This window comes from Lycorma delicatula, chromosome 8 (genome assembly GCF_047948215.1).
Source record: "Lycorma delicatula isolate Av1 chromosome 8, ASM4794821v1, whole genome shotgun sequence".
NCBI classification, from domain to species: Eukaryota; Metazoa; Arthropoda; class Insecta; order Hemiptera; family Fulgoridae; genus Lycorma; species Lycorma delicatula.
In genome coordinates this window covers 97521062-97539468 of record NC_134462.1, presented here as the reverse complement: position 1 = coordinate 97539468, position 18407 = coordinate 97521062, and the positions used below count along the sequence as shown (strand labels likewise).

The 18407-nt window shown below is 28.2% G+C and overlaps 1 protein-coding gene across 2 annotated transcripts in view; it reads right to left on the bottom strand.

The window, feature by feature from the left end:
• The window catches only part of LOC142329562 (E3 ubiquitin-protein ligase MYCBP2-like), a 482039-nt gene that overhangs the window by 110060 nt on the left and 353572 nt on the right, over positions 1-18407 (bottom strand). For both annotated transcript variants that reach the window (XM_075374241.1, XM_075374242.1), the window contains exons 9-11: positions 13939-14163; positions 12288-12429; positions 8828-9039 (exon numbers count right to left, since the gene is read on the bottom strand). In XM_075374241.1, the coding sequence (XP_075230356.1) occupies positions 8828-9039; positions 12288-12429; positions 13939-14163 (579 nt within the window). The remainder of the gene's footprint in view (positions 1-8827; positions 9040-12287; positions 12430-13938; positions 14164-18407) is intronic.

Here is an 18407-nt window from a genome sequence, read left to right as displayed (position 1 = left end):
AATTTTTTTAATAGATTTTAATAAATAATTAAAATACATTAGCAATAACAATAAATAGAAGCCAAGATTAATAATATAGTATGGTACAGCATACAAAAAAGGTATTTTTAGGAGGAATGCTTACATCAGGCTATGTAAAAATAAGAGTATAAAAATATACAGTAAGTCTTTCAACAACAATAAAAATTGTATTCATTTAACAAAAAAGCATTTTTACAAATGTTACAAAACACACAATTAATTAGAAAAAAAATTACTAACACAAAATAATACCAAAATAAAAATATAAATATAAAAAAATAACTACAAAACAAATCACAATTCAGAAGACCTTAATGAAAATTATTTGATAAGATATTTATTTACATGTTGAACATATGCAGAAAATTCAAGATTTTGTTTTTTAATTAGGATTTTTTTAAAGTTTATGCTATTATTTAAGAATAAAATACTATTCAATTTAGCAAATGTTGTACACTCATAATACATCAGTATTCATGATTCATATTTATGGGTATTAAACAGTGATCAGAATTTTCTTTTATCTTGAAAACTCGTTCAGATATTTTGAGGAGTCTCAAAAGATGATTATTATACTTCAGACAAGAATATACGTAAACATAATAAATATTTAATAACAATGACAAGCTTACAGTTTTATTAAGGTGCTTCAAAGCAAAACAGTCCAGTTTCAGTTTTCTGCAAACTAAATCAATTTTATTATTCTACAAGAGTTTGTCATCCAACACCCACAAATTTTGCTTTATGGGCAATAAAAATTCTATATAATTAACAGGAAAATTCCCTTAGATGATAAATTGTTTTTTATATACAATTTTTTTGTGTGGATATTCTATCATACAATTAGCAATATACATCACAATATCAGTGATGCTTACCTGAGAAGCATAATGTACCAGTTTTATACATATTCAGATGGATAAAATCATTTAGAGAGAATAATTTTTTGAGCTGCTAATGTAGAATTCTCAAGTACTTTTAAATAATTAATTATCTTCAGATACAGATAAAGTTTTAATGTATTCTTTAGCTGTTCTGTTTTGGAGGAAGTCCTTAACCTCAAAAATGTACTAATATTTTCTTTATTTTTGCATTTGTTTTGCAGGAATTTTTTTTTTACTCGTGGTTTATTTTTCTCAATAGTGGATTTTTTCATCTATCTAGATTTAATTTTTCTTACATTGATAGGATTAATTTAAACTCCCTTGTGTTGTTCTATTTCCCTGTTTGTAAAATATATCAACTGTTTTCTTGAAAATGATGTATAGGATACATAATGCCAAAAGTCAAGGATCTTCCTCTGATTTTAGATGAGACTATGGAAGAAGTGATGAAATGACTTTCAAAGAAATTGAGTAAAAAGTAATTGTCGATTTCTAGCTGATAATTTTCAAGTATACAGGAAGGTTGACATAAAGTTACAATTAAGTCGTGCAAATTATCACATTTGAGTGACTGTAATATGTCTCTCTTCTTTGTTATTTTGAGTGACAAAGGCAAGGAAAAACCTAATTTTTGGATTTAAATACTGGCAGAATGGAGACTAATGAAAATTTTATTTTTAAAACTGTTTAATGATAAAACCGCTCTCCATTTAAGGGTAAGTAATAAAATAAATCATTTAGTATTAGAATCTGGGATGCAGATAATCCATAAAAAAAGTAAACATGAATGGAGCCAACAAAAATATTTATTTCTTCTTGTTTTTTTTTTTTAATATATACTCCTTTTATTTTAATCAAATAAATATGTAACTGGCATCAGTTGCATAGACAAATCCAAACATTATCTAATGTTACAGTCACAGTAAAATATGAAGAGAGAAATTATTTTTCAGAACATGGTAACAACTACATTTTCATGGGTTAGTTCTTACTTCAGTTGCACTACAAGACCATGGTGGAATAACAGCCTGAATACACTGTTCCTAATAGGCATTAAGCCTAAGGACCTCTCTGTATGAAGCATTTTAAAAATGAAGTCTTTGATCCATTTCTTCTACAAGTCTAGATGGAATTGCAAGTTTGATTCATAGAATCATGTCTGCAGTCATCGATTGTGAACTTTATTCACAGAATATGGGATGAAACTGATTAAAATTATGGGATCATTTTTAGTTAATCAAGAAGTACACAATTAAAATTTATAAAATCATGGAAATTAAACTTTAAAAATTAGTCCATTCAGTGCAACATAAGAGTATTAAAAGGTTTTTCTTTTCATAATTTAATGTTACTTATGTTCAATTAATTTGTTTAATTCAATGTGTAATTTAATTAATAATATAATTTAATTTTCAATGTGTATTTGTTTAATTAATAAACAAATAAGAAAATTATATCCTACCAGTAAAATAAAATTATTTATAAAGATTATTTTTTCAGTTTAATATTTTACTTTTTTCCCTCCACTTCAATACTTTTGCACAGATATCTCTGCTGCTTCCCAGAATATTTATGTGAAAATTTAGATAAAAATTTTAGTTAAATAAATAGTTGGTGTGTTTCAGAAATATCATATCAGAAATAAAAAAATATATATATTTAATAGGAATATGAAGGTACTTAGAAAATTCACATTATAATATGGTAAGTTAAATTTTAAAATAAATTTATAATCTATATTATAGTAAAACTGGATATCCCTTAAAAAAACAAAAATAAAAAAAACAAACAGACTTACTGTATAATATGTTATATACAAACATAAAAACAAACTGAAATAAAAAAAGGTAATTGAGTGTGTTGAAGCAATATACCCAATTAGAAGAATAGTATATCCATGCATATTAACTCACTGGTTATCAATTTCAATGAATAGTTATCAATTAAAAAAAATCAACATAACAGAACACACATTGTATTATTGAACCCTTACTCCCCACTTACTGAAAACTCTATTTTATATAAATATATGCACAAACAAGTGCGGACATACATGTACATAACACACTTCTCCCTATACCAAGAGTACCACTAAGTGGCACAATAGTTAACTTTAAAATCAATAATATCTTTTTATCTACTAGGTTTTTTATTATAATTATTATTTTTTTGTTAGATAAAATAGTGCACATCTTTCCCATAAAAATGGATGGTGCATGGGTTTTCTTGTTTGATGTATGTGCTTACATTTTTATTTTAACTGCTACTGGCGTGGAGTGGACCACATGGTGTGCCGGACAGCTGCGCACAATGCATGAACGATTCTTTGTTCGAACGTTACACTTTATACGAACAATTTATCTAAAATTATATTTGTGTTTTGGAGATAAAAAAAGAAAACACTGGGGTTAGAGCTGTAGTAAAAAATCACAACTAAGAAACGACTACCTCTACCTCACCCCCCTCCCACTCGCTCTCTCTGTCTGTCTTCTTTGATATCTGTAAGTGATCACTACAAGTTACACTACCTCCAATCTGAAAAAACTGTGCAACATTTGTTTTACAATTTGGCTCATGACTTTCTGGCATCAACTATGTAGAACCATGCAAATTCACTATTGTTATTATTAACTCTGTCATATCAATCATGACTACCTATTTTTCAAATTTAATAATTAAATATAACTGACATAGATTCTGAATTTTTCATTAGTAGTTAAAAGCGCAATTAAATATTTATGAACATTTATAAATATTTTCTTACTGGAAGATATGAAACCAATCAGGTTTTATTTTTTTACACTGAAATTTTCCACCTTTTGAAATTTAAACTTTTACTTGCACTAATGATTTCTGCCATAATTAAAATTTACCAATATGTGCTGGGTTACTAATTTTTAATCAGTGTTTAACTAATATTGTATTTGAATTTAGATTTGCTTCCTTATAGAATGATGACCATTCAGCAACTAATTGAAATGATTGAAAAAACCAAAAAGCATTTGCTGAAAACACTATTTCACTAACTGTGTTGACTAACATCCTCTTTATTATGATCATATAACTGTCTAGTGTCACGTCCTAAAAACCTTTGGTGTCATAGGGCTATATTTCTTCAAGCAAGATGAAAATCAGTGACATGCAATTTCATTTTACTGCATCCAACATCTACATGATTTCCTCACTATGAAGCTTGATAGAGGTGGTATTGGCACAATATACTGCATATATACAATATCAAACTGCAACCTATTACACATTGAGGGGAATTCAATGATTATTTATAGGAAGTGTTTCTTATTTATAGGAAGTTATCTTTTAAGGACATTTTACCAACTTTTTGGTCACCTTATCTATTTTTCTATGACTACTTCTTCTGAAGTATTTACTTTCTTTTTTCTACTATTGCAATGTAATTTTTGTCATCATAAAAAATTAAGGCATTATTTTTTAATATCCAATTTATTTTTTATTTTTATTTCTCTTTTGTCATGCTTTATTATTAAAACCTTTGTGATGAAGTGTGAATGTTTTCTCTACACTTTCATCTTTAAATTTTTTTAAAAAATATATATCAACTGTTATATAAAAAAGTAGTGAGTGTTGTAAAAATTCTCATAAAATTAAAATTTAATAAGACCCGAAACAATTATTTTAAATATTTATTAAACAGAAGACTGCAAAACTAGTTCTTCCATATAAATGTGAATACCCATAAACATGTAAATTATATTTCAGAAATATGGATTAAAAAACCAACCAGTGAATTAATATATTAAAATATAATACATAAAAAACTAACTAAACTATAAATAATTTATTCATACATATACAATATATTTATAAAAGTGATAGAACCACATTTATTATTAATTTCTATAATTATAATAATTACAAGTTATAATTAGCGAAAGGGTGATGATGTGTTCAGGGCTTGATAAAAGCAAAAGAAAAAGGAAGGAAAGGGGGAAAACATTTACATAAAATACCTTGGCTCCGACTTCTTGCAGGGTATGCTGGTAAACAATACACTATCAGTCCAACCAACATATACAAAAGCAACAGCAAAATTTTGTTTGTGTTTTTTTTTTTTAATTATATTGTATAAATACATACCATAATAAAAAAAACTAGTAATTAATTACTTATACATCTAACACACATAAATAAAGTATTTAATATAATAAAGACTAGGCAACAGTATGTTTAATGTAATTGATAAATTAAACACTAAATGTTAAAGGCTGTCACAAAAGCATCTATGGTAATAAACATAAATTAATAACATGATACATCATTTCATATTTTTTTATGAAGTACATTTTAACCAAAAACTATAAGAATGAAACACATTAACACAAAGTTAAAAAAAATGGCCAAAAAGCAATTTTTTACCTTAATGGTTAGGAATACCAGAATAAATAACCTATTAATATGAAATATATATCTTAATCAGAATAGCTGAATTCAGTTTGCAAGCAATTTTTTTCTCGGAGTACTGGCTTTATAGGTATAACAACAAACATAACACATTACGAGCAATATTGTTTATTCATTTTGAATATCAGTAGTGAAAATTATCTAGGAAAAATAAAACAAAGTGATGATGCTTCAGGAATTAAACTTTAGCCTTTCTTTCTGACATGATTTTTTTGTTACAGAATTAAGCTATTTTTATAATGTATATTATTATTTCTCTATTGAGCATAAATAATGTTTATTCAGAATATTGATTTTAAAAAAGCCACCATTATAACGTCTGAAACTGTTGAGAAACAAAACACTTTAAATAGGAATCTTCACTTATTTTTTCTCAAAGGAAAACACGTTCAACCATAGAGTGTAAATTGTAAGTAGTTGTATTTAGGGAAAACTTCCAAGAAAAAAGTATGTTTCTATCATAAAACAGTAGCTGGCTACCATATAGGAAAAATATAAGTGAATTGAAAAATGCCAGTACTACACTGTTAGTGATTAGGGAAAAATAAGTGAAGTTACCCCCACAAAATATTTATGTTTTATAGTTTAGAGATCCTAATGGTGGCACCCTTAAAATGAACACTCAATATTATGAGTTGTTACAACATCCTTAATGAGACCTTTCATTTTAATATCCCTCATTTTAGACAAACAGAACAAACTACCTATCTATATACTAATCAATATTATGAAAAAAGCAAGACCAAAACAAATAAACCTACAAATAGTGAAAAATCTCACCCAATCACAAGTTTAAAGAAAAGAGAAAAAATCATTTAATAAACTTAGGTGAAAGAGTATTTATTAAGGAAAAAAAAATTTAAATGGAAAATTTGAATTAAGAATGTTTGCCGAAGAAGAAAGCAATCATGCAAAAGGTTTGAATGAATGTCTACTGAAAAAAAAACAAAACAGCCAGTTAAAAGATTTAGATGAAGAATATCTCTTGAAAAAACCGTGAAAGATTAGTTAGATAATTTGGAGAAGAGTGCCCTCCTTACAAAAAGAGGAAAGACAGAAGAAAGTTTGTGAAAGATCATTCTTGAAAAAGAAAACAAAAAGTTCAGTAAATACTCAAAAGATAAAGAAGTAATTGTGAAAAAACAACAAATCAACCAAACTGAATTTATAAATTAAAAATATATTAGGAAAAATGAAAATAATCAGAATTTTGAGGGTTTGGTGATTTTTACTGTGATTAAAGTCTATAGAAGTCACATGTAATATGAATACACATATTCAAAGGGTCAATGAAAGTCAACTAAATACTCTCTATGTAGAATGATAAGTTAACAAATTCGATCAACATTAATGTAGAAAATTCACTTATATCGGAGTATATCAAGTATACCATTATACATAATAGATAAATTAGCAATTTCTGAACTTATCATTAATAGATAAAAAGGTACAAAAAAAATCTTACATTACTTAAAATAAAAATAATATTCAAGGTGCCTAATGGACACCTTATTTTTCCTGTCTTCTTTCATATATCTGATTAGATTATGTTTCTTCATTTATCTTCTCTATCTTTTGGTAGACAATGAAAAATTTGGAATATAAATCTACTCTGCTGTTGTAGGCTTGAGCTTGGGTTTTTAATCTATCAGAACAAAATTAATATTTAAAAAAAGAACCTTTTTAAATCATTTTATTTACTGATTTTACTGAATTTATCAGACTTATCCTCTTTGTAATAGCGATCTCAATTCTTAAAACATGACTCCAGTTTTTTCCACTATCAGTTTGCAATGGGATTCATATTATGAAATATCCTGTAGATTCCATAGATAGTTACTTTTAATCTCTTCATTCTATGAAAATGTCATAGTTTCAGGATAGCTTTTATCTTTGGAAACAGAAAGAAGATCATAGGTACCAAGTCAGAAAAATAAGAGACCAAGGTTCAATTGTGATGTGATTCACAAAAAAAAACTCAAACAATAAGCAATAACACTAATAACCAAATATGCAAGAGCACTGTCATGGTACAGCATTCATGGCAGAAAATGTTTCTCCCTTGATTCAGGTCTCCTCTCTCTCACTGCCCTCTTCAAATGATACAAGTGATGCATTACCAGTACCTTCAAACTCTTTATTGATTTTATGACCACGTTGAATGTGTTAATAATGAAAAACATTACAATAAAAAAAAACTTATTACATCAGCTTCTCTTTTTTGTGACTTTGGTGTACTTAATTTCAAACACTGATACCAATCATTAACCGATAGTTCATTAATTGTTCCCCATAAGCATCTTACAACATTTTTGTAGCTTTTATCATCATTTTGCCAAATTAATAAAAAATCTCAAATAAATACATTTGTTTGATATTTAAGAATCTTCATATATCAAAAAATGTTGATAACTGTGAAACAATCTCATTTATATGCTCACTGACTGTGTATGTAATGTATCATGATGCAACAAAAAGAATATTATTTTTATCAAATCCCACCAAGTACTATTACTACCAGAACAAATGAGTGTTTATTTATTGGTGTGTTATTCCTAAAGTATAGTTTCTTTCAAGAAAAACATCATTCATTAATTAACTAAAGAAGTAACTGTTAGTAAATTTAAATTACAAACTTTTTATAAATTTATGCGACACCAGAATATTTGTACTTGCCTTACCACTTATAGTTCATAGCCAAGCAAGACAAGTTACAGATCATTACTAACAGCTCCTCGAAACTGTTTCTTGATTTTAATTAAAGATCACAAGGCTATATTTCCTGGTGATCCAGGTTTGTATCTAATAACAGGTGTATTGACTATATGAACAAGGGATGCAGCTAAAAACAAAGGATGAACATTAGGTGAACCAATTCTAAAAAGAAGCACAAGATAACTGGAAACTTCCAGAATATGATATGAATCAATCATAAACTACAAGTTGTGACTTTATCCAATCACATGTATAGGAAATATTTTCCAAAAAAGTTTTCCTAACTGAATCAAAATTTCAGAGCAATTAACTAACATAAGTTCTCTTCTGGCTATGTAATTACACAAAATTTAACAGATCAAAGATGATATTTTTTTTTTTTTATTAGCCCTAGATTATTATCTTACAAGTATAAGAAATCTGCATCACATTTTGCATTTTCATTTAAGAAAAAGAATCTTATAATACGTGCAAAAATATAAATATTATACCTTCACTAATACCATGTTATTTTATTAAACATTCAAGCGTACAGTAGACAAGACAACAAATGCATTCACCATACACATCCATTGGTTGTTTATGAGAAGCATACAGTAACTATAAGTATTCCACATAATTTTTTGTAAACAAAAAATAAATAATTTAATTTTTTTATTAATTTTTAGATCAAAACACACTTCTTAAAAAAAAAAAAAGAAAGAAAGCTATGAAATTTAAAGAAACATAACTCCTATGCTAATATTAAAATTACAGGTAATACTCACCAGGTATTGGAACAGGACTTGAACTAGCACTATTATCAGAAGTGGCCACTGCATGTGATCCAGATGGGAGTGATTGTAAATGTGGACTGGAGCTACGAGACATTCTACGAGGTGTATCAGGAGGAGTTATTCCGTTACCATTGGCACGGCTTTCTCCAATCGCTTTCACCAATTCTTTTACAGATACACCTAATAATTCTGGTGGCAGATCCCTTAAAAAAAAATGAAAATATTCTTAAGTCATATAACGTTTCTACATGAACAATACAAAATGAAAAATTCTATAACCATCAAACCAACTAAATTTCATTTCAACCAAATTCTAAATTAAATTAAGCAATCAAACTTGTTAAGATGAGCATCACTGAGTTATACAACTGTATAAGTAAAACAGCATCCAGAAAAGTTCCACGGAAAATACCATATGGTAGATAAATAACATTTGGAAAAAATGATATAATCAGACTGCAGACTTTGAAAAATAAATACCTACCTAGTAGCTTCTAATACTAGTCTACTTCAAAGTAGTAATTCCATTTTTTTTACATTAACCATGTGTACATTTAACCCAATGATGCTTATATTGCTGGAACAATTTTCATAGTCCTCTTTTGGAATGACTACCAGCTGTGCTGTCAAATTCATTATTATTTACTCTCAGTTATCAAATCAGGATCCTTTCAGCAGCTCTTCAACTTAGGAACAAACAGGAATTACAAGGAGCCATTCTGATGAGTAAGAAGCCTATTATAGAAGCCTATATGTGAGGAATTCCATACTGAGCAAGAAATCCTGGATTAGACGTGGTTAATTGACAGGCACATTATCATGGTTCAACTGCCGCTTGCATGATCATAGTCTGATCTCTTGCACCAAACTCCATTACAAAGATGGCGGGGAACCTTCAAGTACTATTTTTTCTTGACAGTCTGGGCTTCTGAAACACACTCATGATGCACATTTCCATTGTAGTTGAAAAACACTCAGCATCACTTTTTCATTTTCCTAAATTTTTTTTGGCCTTGTTGATGATAATGGTGTCTTCCAATGTGCACGGACTAAGCTTTGGTTTCTGGATCATAACCATACACTCAAGAGTTATCATAGTCTTAAGGAAGTTAAGATCACTGTTAGTGCACTTCAGCATGTCAAAAAAATCTCTTTTTGTTCAAGCAAAACCAGCAGCAAGTTTTGGTAAAACTTTTGTGGCTACTCTGTGCATCCAAAATCATTTGTAAGAAACCTTCGCTAATCTCAATGTCATTTGTAGTTTCTCAGATAGTCCGCCAAAAATTTTCTATTGCCAAACTTTTCACATTGGCTTGTTGGTAAGTCTACTGGTATGCTGATCATTCTTGACTGAAATTTGGCAATTTTAAAGATTGTTATATCACTCTGTGAAACTTCCAAAGCTTTATTCCCATAAGCTTGCTTAATCTTACAAATTGTTTTGCTTTGGATATCACCAAACATTTTACAGAACTTGATGCAGTAATGTTGTTCAATGCTTTCTGAATTATACACAAAACAAAAACTGTGACAAACACTGGAAGTAGTAGTGCTGCATTCAAACTGCTTGCATTCAAATACTTTTTGAGAAAAAAAACCATTTGGGTATTTTTTAACAGACCTTATTTAATATTATAACAGTCTGGATAATAATTATAATCCCTGATATATTTTTAATTTCTATGTAATTATCAGTATATTTATCTCCTACAATGAATTTTTTTTGGAATTTCTTGTTCAAGTATCTCTACAGTAAACAAATCCATAAATTGTTTGTAAAAAATAAATTATCGTGATCGAGAAATTCAGCCCACAAGTGGCAAGGTAGACATGATGTGGTACCACATCTGACATGATGTATAAAACCATACATAAATATCATATAAATAGTAATGATGATTTACAGTCACACAAATACCTTTTCTGACCAGACTGGTACCTTGAAGTATGAGTATACCTAGTGTACTAGTCAATTCTTTGACCCGTCATATTTTTGGTTTACCTAAATTATTTTTATAGTAACATTAGCCATAAAACCATTCAATATTTTGATGATCTAAAGGTTCTAATAAGAGCATCAAATTTAATTGATTTAGAAGCAGAAACAAACAAATGTAGACAGTAAACAATTAAACAGTTAAAAAAAATCATATAAGGTCATCTTATAGGCACAGGTAGTAGCACTGTTATTAGCTACACTGAAGGACCTGGGTTTGAACCCCATCTAGGGTCTGGAAAATTTATAACAAGTCAAACCCAACATAGTATCTCAGTAGAACAGAAAAAATAAAGAAAATAGTCACTTTAAATTATGATAAAACCAATTTTGTTCTTTTCCAAGATTATTCTAGTAAGCCTGAATCATTTTGAAAAATATTCCGGGCTATTAATAAAATAGTATATTAATCTAAAAATAAATCTGGGTAATGAATTTAAAAACATGCTTCCCCTTTATGTAGATTTCTTGAAGAAACAATGAAATAGAAGAGTTAAATTCATGGTTACCAAACATGCTTATACTACAAAAAGTTTTTTCCCACACCTCTCTTTAGTTAAGCATAGAATTATTTTTTGCATTAAAAAATTGTTCAGAATATAGCACTTTACATTTCTTTTAGACCTTTTACACGAAAGACAGAGATGCTACTATTTTGTCATGGAGGAGAGCAAAATTAACAGTTTTTTTCATGATTGTTGCAATTTTTTATTATTATCATTAATTGATATTTTCTCCCTCCCAAATATTTTATTACTTTCCACAAGTCTACAATAATTTAAAACTGGATCTAGGGCTTATAGTAAGATGGCTTACTTAATTACAGTTTTAGTTTAAATAAAATTATGTTATCTATTTTATCTAGATATTATTATGTGTAACTAACAACATCTCATTCGTTCTGTGTTTATTTCATTATTAAGAGACTCTGGCAATGTAAAAAAAAAAAAAAAAAAATGGAGAAGAATGCATCCAACACAAATAAATTAACAAATATCAAATTAAATAAACAATCAAATTTATTCCTAAATAAGCAAAACAAAGAAAAGTCACTCATCTATTAGCTGAGAATTTCTACTTTTTTACTAAAATTAAAAGGTTATAAAGAAAATGGACAGTACTAAATAAAACTGGATCTTTCTGAATGCTGTCATAAAACAAAAATGTCTGTTATTTCCTCTGATGTTACATACCTGATGGAAAAATAAATCCAAGAACTGTACGCAAAGAAATGAATATTTAAGAATGAATTATAAACAAAAGCATATTCATTCTAAACTTGCTTTCTTAGTGTAAATATTAAACTAAATAAGTTTCTTAAGTAAATAACAAAATCCTTTTTTCTACCATAAATTGATTCTTCCAGAAACCTCAACAAACTAATTTAAATGTAAGAAAAAAGATTAAAGATCAATTCAAAGGAAATAATTTTATAAATGGTGTACAGGAACATACTTTGCAGTTGAGAATTTCCTTTCTTGTCTTTCTTTTTCTTTAGAATCATCTGGTTTCAACCATCTATTAACAGGAGATGATCTACTTCCACCACCACCACCTCCTCCTCCAGATGTTGCATATGGTTTTATATCATCTTTACCTATAAACAAAAGTTAATCATTTAGACAATTTATGATCACTTTTCCTTTCAAATAACTTGTTAAATAAAATTGAAAAGGAAAAATTGAACTTTTATCAATGAATTTAAAAATGAATATTCAAATAAAAGATAAAAATAAATAAATTTAATGAAAAATAAATTAAGAAATTTAATTAAAAATAAATATTCTATTCTTTTAGAAAAAAAAATTAAATCAGGCTTGACACAGTACAAGCACTGACCCGGAATATATGTTACAAGTCAAATACTTAACTTTATTTATACTCAATGGATATCAGTGCAAATTAAATACATTCTGTATCAAAAATAGAAATAATCTTAAGGTACAAAAATTTTGTTTTGAATCAGTAATTTTTGGCTAATTTTAGCTTGTGTTTAAACTTGAATGAGATATCAAACTAAAGTTCTAATGAATATTTCAGTTAAATTAGATAAATCTTTCACAAATTATCATGTATTCCTTTGGACAGACAAATGAATGAATAAATTCACAATTGGACAATTGCACTTAACACTGTTTAGTGTTGGTAAACAGGGAAATGAATTTATAGAATCAGTTCTGAGTGTTTGTTATTCTAACCTTACTTCACAGACTTAAGTTTTCAAGATGCTACTCAATGAGATGTTCCATGTATAGTGGTAAAATTAGTATGCAAGGTAAGAATAAACTACATTCTCTCCTTGAATCTGCTGGTTTCACAAAACTAAAACTGCTCAGAGTAATTGGAATGTCTAACCAGTTACTAAATTTTTTATGAATGTATCATGTAACAATCTTGAGATTACTACATTTATTATTTACAAGATTTACATTTATTTAGTTGGTACCTGTAATTTGCTGTACCCTTTATAAGCGAGAAAACATATTCAGCTGAATTATATGCTAGGTTTATCAGGCCCGGAGGGATGTCAGTATTAGAACCAAAAAACCAGTTACCATGGAAAAAACTGTGAAATGAGTGGTATTAAAACTTAATTAACTTGACTATACCAATATTTTTATAGATATAATTACTCCTTTCATACTGTTTTGTTTAATTAATTACTTAATAATAATTATATTATTATCTTTTATCTTTTATTATTATCTTAAACTTACTGCTATTAAGTTTTGATTTTTTTATAGAAATTCTTTAGTATCTACTGATGCTTGTTTAACAATTAAAATGACCAGGAAATTATAATTTTAAATAATTATATGAACAGTTTTTGATCATTTTCCACTTCTGAATTTAAATCTAGTGATGATTCACAACTGAATACAAAAAAATCAAACCCCAAAGTTTGGTGGATATCTGTGGTAACCTGTTTTCTCACAATTATACTTTATTATTTATTTATACATCGTTAACTGTGTTATCATGAAGAAATATCTTATGAGGTTTGGTGAGGTAATAAAATTTCTATACAACCTCTCTCTCTCACTAAATAAATAATTTTTTTTTATTCTGATGGTACACAATAATACATAATTCAATACATTATTACCTGAATGAGTAGCTGATGAACCGAAAACAAATGGATTTGTGTTCTGTGTACTAGAACCTGACTGTGGTGTATCACGACCACTTGTGAACACTGGTATAGGGAAATTAGGAGTAACACTATCTGGAACAGAGGAAAAATCGAAACCCTTTTTGGGAGGAACATTTACGGCCATCTCAGAATCACCAGTTGTCATGTGTGTAGAACTACCAGTATCAGGTTGAACATCTATCAAATAAAATAACATTATTAAAGAGAGAATTACAAATAAATTAAACACACAATTACTTTAAGAAATATAAAAATCTGCAGTATTATCCGGGTGGATTTACTTACATGGAAATATCGTTCCAAAATTTAATTTAAAATTAAATAATTCCTAACATTCACAAGCATAAACATCACTTAAACAATGTTCTAATTAAACAGATTTTTAGAATAGATAATTAAGCTAGTAACAGACTAGATACAAGAAAGCTTCAACTTTTTCCTGGATTGCATTTATTGTATTGTTTGCTCTAACTTTTTACATTACATTTCCCCTGAATAATTTTCTTCATTGGTTATGAAAATTCAGTAAGTTTTTAAAATATTCCTGAAACCCATTCTTAAATATTCCTGATTCCCATTCCATTCATCACATCAGTGAAGATACATCATCAGTGTCTTCTATGCAACTAAATTATACTTATCACCTTTTATTGTAATAAGTTCAACCAATACAATCAAATTTCTTACCCCTTCTTTGTTAACTTAAACAGTAGGGGTAGGGGTAATGCCTGAATAAAATAGCAATGAAAGATAAAAAAGTTTGCCTTACAAAATAGCCTGATTAAAATTAATACTGATAAATAATATAATACAACTACATGCAAGACTTTGATAATGTTATATGGCTTATTTATAAATTATGTTTTATTTTTTTAAACACATTTAATTTTTTAACTTTAGTATTATTTAAAAAGGAATTGATGATAAAGGTATTCTGAAAATCCATTCTTCTTGAATTATAAAGAATGAATGATAAAATAGGTGATACTATCTTCCTTAAATCTACCGCTTAAGAACGATTTGTTGATACCATTGATTTAATTAGTTAAAAAACTAAAAAAAGTAATCTAGTAACAATGTTCTGCCATCTAATGCAAAATACTGTTTATTAGAATGAATTTAACTGATGTGCGGGTAACAGGAAAATTTAGTGGATGGAAATTTTTTTAAGGGTGAACAATCCCCAGAAAAATTACCACCCAAAAATCATTAATACAAAATAACTCATTGTAGATCAATTTAAAACTAATTACATATTTTTGCAAACCAGTTGAAAGAGAGACAGTTATGAAGATATACAGAAAAAATTTTACAACCACTATTGCATAAACAAAAGGAAATAACTATCAGGGGCAGGTAAAGGGATTCCATAAAGAGAGGAAAGATAAAACAATTTGGGTATAAAAACTCATCACTCAGTAATAAACAGACTAAAAAGATAAATATATATATTTTTTTAATTAGAAGAAAATATTTTAAATAAGTAAGAAATAAAGTATATTTGTATAAACTTGTAGTAATCAAGCTTAAAATGTAAAAGCTACCACCAAAACTGAAAAGTAACTGTAAATATTAGACTTATTATAATCCATAAAAGATGCTAACAGATTTCGGAAACTAAAAAAAATTTATAGCTGAAGTAATCCCAGTTCTGAATGCTAGTTTGAATCTTCCACACAATGCCATATAAATACACAATCTGAGAAAATGGCTATATTGTTGCATGAAACTTATTCAATAAGTATGTTGCAGGATCACCAACATATGGCACAAAGATATCCACACATCAACTTACTGCGCCCGAAACACAAACTACTTCTGGCCATTGATCAGATATAATTTTTTAAAACTACAATAATTCTTAAAACTATAATTTTTATACTCTTTTAAAGTTAGATTTTATTCTAACTGCTTTCAGTTTCACCCATATTATCTCCTTCTACAATGTCAGTATCAAACACTTCCAAATTCTTTGGTAAATATATAATCACTATCTGCAGATTTTATTACTATCCTTCTGGCCTGCATGTGAATTGCTCTACCAGACTCTAGAAAAAAACTTTTACTTGTTTCCATTTAAAATCTAAATTTTAAAACTTAATTTTATTACCAACATCACATACTGCTATGTACTTTTTTTATTTCTGTCCAAGATTAGTTTTATGTGGCCAAATCAGGATAGTACAGAACAATCTGATTACGTTTTGTTCACTTTTTCAAACATTTCAACAAAGGTGACTCATTTACTTTAATTAATTCATATCATTCAAAGTTGAACACTATTTGTTGAACTTGAAATGTTCCTTCTTCTCAACCATCTTAGTAATATCTCCTGTCTAAAGAATCTCTATTAGAGTTAGTCTAAAAGTATTTTTATTGTGGTATAAAAACATTCACTGTATTAAAACTGAACTCAGATGATCATTTGGATCAGATGAATTTTCATCTACTTCTCATATGTCGCAGTCTTCATATTTTTGTGATAATTTTTTTATCTTATTCAATTTTAAAAAGCAAAACAATGTTAGGCACTCTCCTCAGTCACTGCACATACATATGCATTAGTTTCAGTTCTCTAGGTTTTCTTTTTTTTGTAACCAAGTCTCACCACTCCTTTTCACATGTGTTGAGTAAATATATGACTTATAAGTAAAAATGATTGAACTTTCTTCTTTTAATTATCATACTTTTTGTTAAAACATTAATATACTGACAATGTAAGGACAAAATTTCCATTAAAACTTTTCTGAACATCTTCTCTTCACTTAGAAAGCCTATATTAAAAAAAATAGTTTAAACAATTCACCTGTTAACTGAATTCCAATTCCAGATGTTTTGTGTTCAGAATTTATAATACACTTATTTAAGTCAGGAATCTTTAACGTGCTATGTGAAAATTATAAATGTTATTTTTTAATGTCCACTCTCTCATTTATCTTACTTTACTAGTAAGTATTTGCTTTCATATTTATTGTTTTGACAGGAGTATCAAATCATCATGAAATGAGGTTTCCACAGTTTATTTACAATGGTCAGACATTTCTTTTCAAGTATAAGCCGATATTCTCTACAGATTTACAATACAACTTTGTAATTCTGAATGTAACATTCATAGATTTCATTATTCACTAATATTTTTGAGTACATTTATTTAGAATATATTCACTCTGCTCCCCAGCCCTAATCAACAAGCAGAATTAAGTTGTGACATTGCAAAGGAGCAAGAAATAATTATTTTATGAAGTATTGCAGAATAAAATTCACTCTTCACTGAAACAACTCTGCATTCCCCTACATTGCCGTACATTCAGTTTCCTCCTTTCGTGCTGTATACTGCTTTACTATACAGAATGTCTATAAAGCCATGGCAATTTTAAATTACACTGACTAACACTGAAAGGGGAAATGATTGGAACATGAAACAAGCATCAGATTAATGGGAACCATAAATATTGTAAGATTTTATCTTTATAAATAACAAAGTTCAATTGAATATATGAGTTACTCTGTACTCATCTATTTGGAAATTCAATTTCTGTTGTGTTCTGACAAGAACATCAGGAGTGATAGTTGCAATTTAGCTTTATGTTTTGAGCAATAAATGTCACTGATGGGAACTTTGTATACATTTTGCTTCACAAAATCCCAAAAGTAAAAATCTAGAGGGTGATCAGGGGATGGTGAAAGCCACTGCTTCCATCCACCTCTTCCAATACAACATCGAGAAAATGTCTCGCTGAGGAAATCACTAATACAGTTTGCTCAGGAGAAGCATTGTCCTGTTGAAAGATGGACATTGTCGTTACTAATTTGGAGAAATGTAAATAGCTCAAGCATGTCTAACTAATTGAAAGAATATTGGGGTAGGTTACAAAAAAAAAAAAAAAAAAAGAGAGAAATTATCTTATTATTCAGTCTTGTCAAAGAGCATACTTGTTTTTGGAAAATCATGCTCATGTTCAATGAATTCAAATAGATTTTTTCTTGCCCAAATCCTGATATTGTATCAATGAACATTCCCAGGAACATGAAAAATGACTTCATCACTAAAGACTACTCTGTCTTAAAAATTTTTGTTTAAAACTGAGAAGGTAAATTCTCAGATTGTTTTACACTTTCAAAATTACCTAAGTGAACATTTTTATTTGATAAATGTCCTGTTTCTTTTGATTGCTCATTCTAATGACTGATTTTATTTCAATTTTAAGAATGATATTGTTACTGACATTATTTTAACTTTCTTCACTGAAAACATGATGAAATTCCATTCACATTAGTCACATTTTCAAACCTTGATAGCTGCAACAGTCGTTGAACCTTCCTCTACTGCTCAACATCTTGACTGCTGGGAGTAGAAATGGCCACACTGTGTGTACAGTCATTCATGCTTAAGTTTGTTCTTCCATCCAATACTTTATGAG